Source organism: Medicago sativa, chromosome 4 (genome assembly GCF_051527215.1).
Source record: "Medicago sativa cultivar Bolivia chromosome 4, Bolivia_mono, whole genome shotgun sequence".
Taxonomy (NCBI): Eukaryota; Viridiplantae; Streptophyta; class Magnoliopsida; order Fabales; family Fabaceae; genus Medicago; species Medicago sativa.
The window spans coordinates 19,250,781-19,258,441 of NC_140752.1; the positions used below are offsets into that span (position 1 = coordinate 19,250,781).

At 39.7% G+C, this 7,661-nt stretch overlaps 2 protein-coding genes across 2 annotated transcripts; one reads left to right on the forward strand and one right to left on the reverse strand.

Annotated features, from left to right (window-relative positions):
• Window positions 1-1,579: 1,579 nt before the first annotated feature.
• On the forward strand, window positions 1,580-2,705 carry LOC146926990 (uncharacterized). Its single transcript, XM_085700432.1, has 2 exons — window positions 1,580-2,138; window positions 2,241-2,705. Exons 1-2 carry the CDS (start codon window positions 1,614-1,616, stop codon window positions 2,571-2,573), a joined length of 858 nt encoding a protein of 285 aa, XP_085556558.1. The 5' UTR covers window positions 1,580-1,613; the 3' UTR covers window positions 2,574-2,705.
• Window positions 2,706-3,696: 991 nt separating this feature from the next.
• LOC146926991 (uncharacterized) lies at window positions 3,697-7,320 on the reverse strand. Its single transcript, XM_085700416.1, has 2 exons — window positions 6,195-7,320; window positions 3,697-3,971 (listed from the first exon to the last, which is right to left on the reverse strand). The coding sequence occupies exon 1, from the start codon at window positions 7,209-7,211 to the stop codon at window positions 6,201-6,203; it is 1,011 nt and encodes a 336-aa protein (XP_085556542.1). The 5' UTR covers window positions 7,212-7,320; the 3' UTR covers window positions 3,697-3,971; window positions 6,195-6,200.
• Window positions 7,321-7,661: the final 341 nt, after the last annotated feature.

A 7,661-nucleotide genomic window follows, 5' to 3' on the forward strand; every position in this document is an offset into this window, starting at 1 on the left:
GAAAGATAGATTGCTTATGAGGGACTCCAAGAGGGCTAGAGGTGCCCGTGACTTCTATGCACGATGCTGTAGCTATGAGTCTGAGTCTGAGGACGACGCTTCCACTTCCTATGCTTGAGGATTTTCATTTCCTGTTGTTATTTCCATTTGTTCATGTTGAAATTGTCTTGTAAAACTATATGTTGGTTGTTTCCCGTTTATGTTAATTGTTGTTTAGTAATGTTTACAAGTTTCTAGTTTGTCTAAAAACCCTTCGATAACACACAAAAAGAGTCTTTTTTGCATATGCATTACCACATTTCATGCATCATATGCATTCATTGGTCACAAAAAACTTCTCTCGTGCTCATTGCCTCCTGGTTTTGTCCGCCGCAGTCTGAAAAGTGGCTCATGGTCGCAAGATTTACCAACCAGATAGAGTGCATCAAACAAGATTTCACAAGAGAAGGATCATGGCTAACTTTGAAGAAGAAAATGCTCGGCTCCGTGCCGAATTGGCTGCTATGAAAGAAGACTTGGCTAAGGCTCATGACACTATGTCTGCTTTGCTGGCTGCACAAGAACAACCAGCCACATCTGTCCCAGTTTCTACTGAAGCAATTCCCTCTATCCCATTGTCTGCTGTGGCTACTGATGCTCGGTTTGTTATGCCCAATGGCCGTCCTTATGGTCTCTCAGCTTACTATTCTCCTAATACTGCTGCTGGCGTCTCTGGTTTTGCTGGTCAAGGACAGATTCCTGTATCTACTGCTATGCCTCAGGTGACTACTGTTGTTACCGACCCTATTGTACACACTGTACAACAGGTGATTGATGTTGACACTCCGCGTGGACAAGATCCCGCAATGGAAGCTATGAGAAGACAGTTGATGGAGTTGGCTGGAGAACTCCGTGAGGTCAAGGCTAGCCGAGGAAACAATGGTGCTCCTGCTAAAGCTCGTGATCTATGCTTGGTGTCCCGATTTGAGGTTCCTAAGAAATTCAAAGAGCCAGAATTTGACAAATACAATGGAACTTCTTGTCCGCACAACCATGTTATCCGGTATGTCCGAAAGATGGCTAACTACGCCGATAATGATGCACTGATGATCCACTGCTTCCAGAGCAGCTTGACAGATGATGCAGCAGATTGGTACACTAGTTTGAGCAAAGACAACATCCATACTTTTGAGGAACTCGCTGCCGCTTTTGAGAGTCAATATGAATTCAATACCCGTCTGAGGCCAAATAGAGACTCTCTTAAAGCCTTGTCTCAGAAATCAGATGAAACCTTCCGAGAATATGCTCAGAGGTGGAGAGGGGCAGCTGCCCGTGTTTCTCCTCGACTTGATGAGGAAGAGTTAACACAGACATTCCTGAAGACTCTGAAGAAGGAATATAAGGAGAGAATGATAGTCTCTGCCCCAAACAACTTCTCTGATATAGTTACAACGGGAACGCGTCTAGAGGAGGCCGTCCGAGATGGTATTATTGTCCTAGAGAAAGGTGAATCTTCAAACAGTGCATCAAAGAAGTATGGTAATGGTCATCATAAGAAGAAAGAATCTGATGTGGGCATGGTGTCTGGTAACCCATCTGCAGCGGCTACACAATTACCTCTGCCCTACCACTACATGCAGTACTCTCAGCATCCTTTCTTCCCACCATTCTACCAGCAATATCCCCTGCCACCGGGCCAACCACCAGTGCCCGTCAATGCCATCGCTCAGCAAGTGCAACAACAGCCTCCTGCTCAACAACAACAACAGCAGCAACAGGGTCCCCGACCCAAACCTTCCTTTCCACCAATACCAATGCGGTATGGTGAGCTGCTCCCAACTCTACTGGCCAAGGGACACTGTGTCACTAGACCAGGCAGGCCTCCGCCTAATCCATTGCCTCCCAGGTTCCGACAGGATCTAACATGTGAATTCCATCAGGGTGCTCAAGGCCATGATGTTGAGGGTTGCCTTGCTCTGAAGTATATCGTGAAAGATCTGATAGAAAAGGGAAGGTTGACTTTCGAGAATAGTGCTCCTCATGTTCTTGACAATCCGCTTCCAAACCATGCTGCAGTTAACATGATCGAGGCTTTTGAAAGGATCCCTGTTCCTCAAGAGGATCCCATGCTGGATGTCCGCAATGTCGTTACTCCCTTGGTACCACTACATACCAAGCTTTGTCAAGCTTCTTTGTTTAATCACGATCATGCTTCCTGTTTAGAATGTCTCCAAAATCCTATGGGCTGTCGTGTGGTGCAGGATGATATCCAGAGTCTGATGGATGACAAACGCTTGACCGTCAGTGATGTATGTGTGATTGTGCCAGTGCTTCAGGATTCTCCGGGTCAAGAAGGGCAAGCTGCTGGCTGGGGCAAAGTGATTCAGATTTTGGAAAACAAGCGTAAAGAGGGCCTTGGATTCTCTCCAACCTCAGGCGTTTCAACAGGAACTTTCTACAGTGCTGGGTTCATCAACGCTATTACTGAAGATGCTGCTGGAGGTGGTTACGTGCCTACCTTTGTTATACCAGGAGGCACTGTGAGAAATTGGGAGGCCATTGATGTTCCCTTAGTCATGCATGCTTCCATGTAATGTGTCTTGTTGCTCATGTTTTTTGTTTTCAAAATAACAATCCTTTCGCTCTGCCCAAGGCGAAAGTGATATCATTGTAAGGGCGTGTTTGTTTCGGCATTGCCGTTATCAATAAAAGTTGTCGTTTTTCTCCCGACTCTTTGTTTTTTTACTTTTTAGTGCCTTTTTCTTGGAAATAATGGTAATGCCAGAAAAAACCAAAACATCTGTATTTTCTTATTAATTTCAAAAATCTGCATAGAAAAACTTTTTCTAAAAATCATCCCAATCATATTATGCAGATTGAACCATAATAAACCCGTTGAACACAGTGACCCTATGGTTCCTCCAAATTTTGAATTCCCTGTATATGAAGCTGAAGATGAGGATGATGATAATGAAGAGATACCGTATGAGATCACTCGACTGCTTGAACAAGAAAGAAGAGCCATTCAGCCTCATCAGGAAGAGATTGAACTCGTCAACCTGGGTACTGAAGAGAACAAGCGAGAGATCAAGATTGGTGCTGCACTTGAGCCAGAAGTGAAAAGGAAGATTACTCAGCTTCTCCATGATTATCCAGATGTCTTTGCATGGTCTTATGAAGATATGCCGGGTCTAGATCCCCAGATTGTGGAACATCGGATACCGACAAGACCTGAATGTCCTCCTGTCAAACAGAAATTGAGAAGGTCTCGTCCAGACATGGCTCTTAAGATCAAGGCTGAAGTACAAAAACAAATTGATGCGGGTTTCCTCATGACAGCTGAATACCCTGAGTGGATTGCCAACATCGTACCAGTACCAAAGAAAGATGGGAAAGTTCGGATGTGTGTTGATTACAGAGATCTGAACAAAGCCAGTCCAAAAGATAACTTCCCATTGCCTCATATTGATGTGCTTGTTGACAGTACGGCTCAATCCAAAGTGTTCTCCTTCATGGATGGTTTCTCTGGCTACAACCAGATACGAATGTCCCCTGAAGATAGGGAAAAGACGTCCTTCATCACTCCATGGGGAACGTTCTGTTATAAAGTGATGCCGTTTGGCTTGATAAATGCTGGTGTTGTAACACCCCGTTTTTCCCAACTTAAAAATTTCATTTAAATCAGAGTATTTTAAATCATAACGGAATGTCACATACTTCTTGAAAATCATAAAATGGATAATAAGAATTATCTCTCAATATTTAACATCAAAAATCTAAAATCATGCAGCGGAAAATAGTTCAACATACTAAAAGTCTTGGCACACAGGCCTCATCTGAAATCTCATAATTTTAGTTCGACATTTATTCATAAAAAGTTCATAAAGACACGTAAGGAACAGAAGTAAAAGCAAGCCCCCATCCCGTTACGTATCAGAGCACCTAGACAAAATGTGAGGAGTCCACTCACGTACGCCTCTAGTCTTTATTACCTGCAAGTTACCCATACGAAGGGCAACATTTTCAAGCAGAAGGGGTGAGATTTCACAGTCAATAAATTAAGCATGTAATTCATTAAAATGCATTTAGCAACATAAAACATTATTAACATATCAAACATTTATCATTTAGCATATTATCATTACATAATCAAATATCATCATCATATATCATCATCATTAAATATCATGTTCAACTTAACACTTGACTCGACAACACGACTCAACTTGACAATGCAACTCTTATCAACTTAACAACTTTAAACCATCGTGAAACTTCTTGATATGCAAATGCATGTGGTACCAATCAGCAACGTAAATGAGCGTAATTAGGCTCTCGACATGTGAGCACAAAGGCTGCCGGGCCTAAAGCCCCCAACTTTAATGAGCACAAAGGCTGCCGGGCCTAAAGCCCCCAACTTTAATGAGCACAAAGGCTGCCGGGCCTAAAGCCCCCAACTTTAATGAGCACAAAGGCTGCCGGGCCTAAAGCCCCTAACTTTAATGAGTATGCAATGGACTCAATCTTCCTACAACTTAGACAACAACATGAACATCTTATACAATTCCATAATCATGGACAACTTCTTAAACTCTTGCAACTTAGACCGACTCATGCAACTTCAAGACATTAACATTCAACAGCAGCAACAAGTGCAGCATATAACAACTCTTATATAACACATCTTTAAATCACACAACTTCAAATAGCACATCTTTATATAACTCATCTTTAAATTACACATCTTTAAATCACACATCTTCGAATAACACCTCTTTATATAACACCTTTCTTTAAATCACACATAGTCAAATAATTCATCAATTACACTTTGTTAAATAACTCATCAATTACACATCATCAAATAACACATCAATTTCACATCGTCATTTATTTACGCATAAATCAAAAACTATCCAATTCAAAACAGTTATAAATTGGCAGTAGCCTATTTACACATATAGTATATAAACTTATAATAATAAAGTAGCAACATGTAGCAACCCTTATCATTTATGGTATTCATTAACTCTTTCACAATTAATATTTGTTACATTTATCAAATTAAATATGATGAAAATGGACACGTACTGAAATATAGATTTGTTTCTAAGAACTAAACAAAATCATTGAAACAAAATTCAAAATAACTTTAGATATCTAATATACCATGAAGATCCAAAACAATTTTTTTTTTATTTGTTTCTAGTAAACAGGATAATCTTCGTATGCCAATTTCATGGACTCACCAAACACAAATTACGACAAGACCAAAAGCTGTATCATATTCAAAAAGGTAAAACATGCATATTGATGTATTATGTATATCAAATATAGGAGATAATTTGATCCTGCTCACAAATAAAATTCTTAATCGTATATAATCGAAACGAATCTTGAACAAGATAAAAGGCTCACAAAACAATTTATGCAATCCGACTAAATAATATTCAAAACGATGAAGTATATAATCATATTAGGCAACACAAACATATTCAAATTTAAATCGTAACCATTTTCAATCACAATTCAATATGAAAGCATCACAATTCAGAAAGGTAAATTAAATAGCAACATAAAAGAACATAAATTTAACATGAATTCAAGAAAAATAAACATGAAAAACAAAACCCCATATGTTCATACAGCCGTTATGGTGAATAGAAACTCCCCCTTACAAACTCATCCTAAAGCATGTTAGATGCAATTTAATGATCTACAGACTTAATATTAGTGAAAGATAGTCTCACCCTTACCTGGTAATTGAAGAAAATCGACAGCCTCCTCTTGTTCTTCTCTCTTTCTGACTTTTTCTCCCTTTTCTCTAAAAACGTACGTTCTGCCTAAAAACTTTTCTCAACCTAACTCCTTCTATTTATAACCTCACTCTAATTTCTCTTTACACCTCTAAAAATGCTCTTTTCACATCACAGCCCAAATTCTAATATTTTTATTTTATTTTCATATCTTATTTTATTTAATAATAAAATAAGTCACACCAACATTATAACTTCACAAAATCACATACTTCACATCAATCTTGAAAATCACACAATTTACCTATAAATCATGTAAACTACTTAAATTCATAAATCATATAAATCACACATATAAATCATATAAATATATGTTAAAACTCATCAAAATAGTTAAATAATTACGACGGGCGTTACAACTCTCCCCAACTTAAAGAATTTTCGTCCTCGAAAATTTACCTCAGATCAACGATCCTCACTCTCCGTCTGAGTACCAGATAAAGCAAACACTTTCCCTCTGGTCTGAGCCTTCTTCGGATTCTTGCATTGAGACCCAATATGACCCTCTTCATTGCAGTTAAAGCACACAACGTCTCCATGCTTACACTCTGCAAGTGTATGTCCTTTACTACCACAACGAAAGCATCGTTTAATATCCTTAGTGCAAGCATTACTCTTATGGCCTTTCTCGCCGCAAGTGAAACAAACAATCTCCGCACCAGCATCTTTCTTATTTGACATTCTTTCATCATTAGCTCTTCCTTTTCCTTTGTCAGCAGGAGCACTGTAAGGCTTTGGACGACTTTGCTGGCCCTTACCCCTCTTCTCACTCATAATCTTATAATGAGCTTTGCTATCATCTTCATAGATTCTGCATCTGCTCACCAAAGCAGAAAAGTCACGGATCTGTTGGTAACCAATGGCTCGCTTAATATCAGCACGCAAACCATTCTCAAACTTGATACACTTAGAGAACTCAGCATTGTCCCCAGTATAGTGTGGATAGAACTGAGCCAGCTCCACAAACTTTGCAGCATACTCTGTCACCGACATGTTTCCTTGTTTCATCTCAAGGAACTCGATCTCTTTTCTTCCGCGAACATCTTCAGGAAAATATCTGTTTAGGAACTCTCTCTTAAACACAGCCCAAGTAATAACTGCATCATCCTGCTCTAGGGTAGGTTGGAGGCTCACCCACCAGTCATCAGCTTCCTCAGCCAGCATATGCGTTCCAAAACGCACCTTCTGATCATCAGTACATTGCATAACTCTGAAAATTCTTTCAAGCTCTTTGAGCCACGTCTGTGCTCCATCAGGGTCGTACCTTCCTTTGAAAGTAGGAGGATGATTTCTCAGAAAGGTCTCCAACATTCTCACATCAGCATTCGCACCAGCACCAGCATTTGGATGTTGTCCCACAGCTTGGGCTACAGCTTCCAAAGCAGCAGCAATCGCAGCATCATTTCTTCCAGCCATTCTAGTCCTCTTATAACAGATAAAATTCGCAACCTCCAGGTCTCTTCTCTGCACAACACACAACAATTAGAATAACATAATAATGGTATTCCAACTGCTAAAGACACAACTCGACTCACTACTTGGCCGGACGGACCGACCTGCTCTGATACCAATTGTAACACCCCGTTTTTCCCAACTTAAAAATTTCATTTAAATCAGAGTATTTTAAATCATAACGGAATGTCACATACTTCTTGAAAATCATAAAATGGATAATAAGAATTATCTCTCAATATTTAACATCAAAAATCTAAAATCATGCAGCGGAAAATAGTTCAACATACTAAAAGTCTTGGCACACAGGCCTCATCTGAAATCTCATAATTTTAGTTCGACATTTATTCATAAAAAGTTCATAAAGACACGTAAGGAACAGAAGTAAAAGCAAGCCCCCATCCCGTTACGTAT

Excerpts from the sequence above, each read along its gene's own strand:
- LOC146926990 (XM_085700432.1), top strand. The coding sequence starts at position 1,614 with ATGCAGTACTCTCAGCATCCTTTCTTCCCACCATTCTACCAGCAATAT. Across the intron at positions 2,139-2,240 it reads GCAATGTCGTTACTCCCTTG|GATGATATCCAGAGTCTGAT; the intron begins GTACCACTACAT and ends CGTGTGGTGCAG.
- LOC146926991 (XM_085700416.1), bottom strand. The coding sequence starts at position 7,211 with ATGGCTGGAAGAAATGATGCTGCGATTGCTGCTGCTTTGGAAGCTGTA.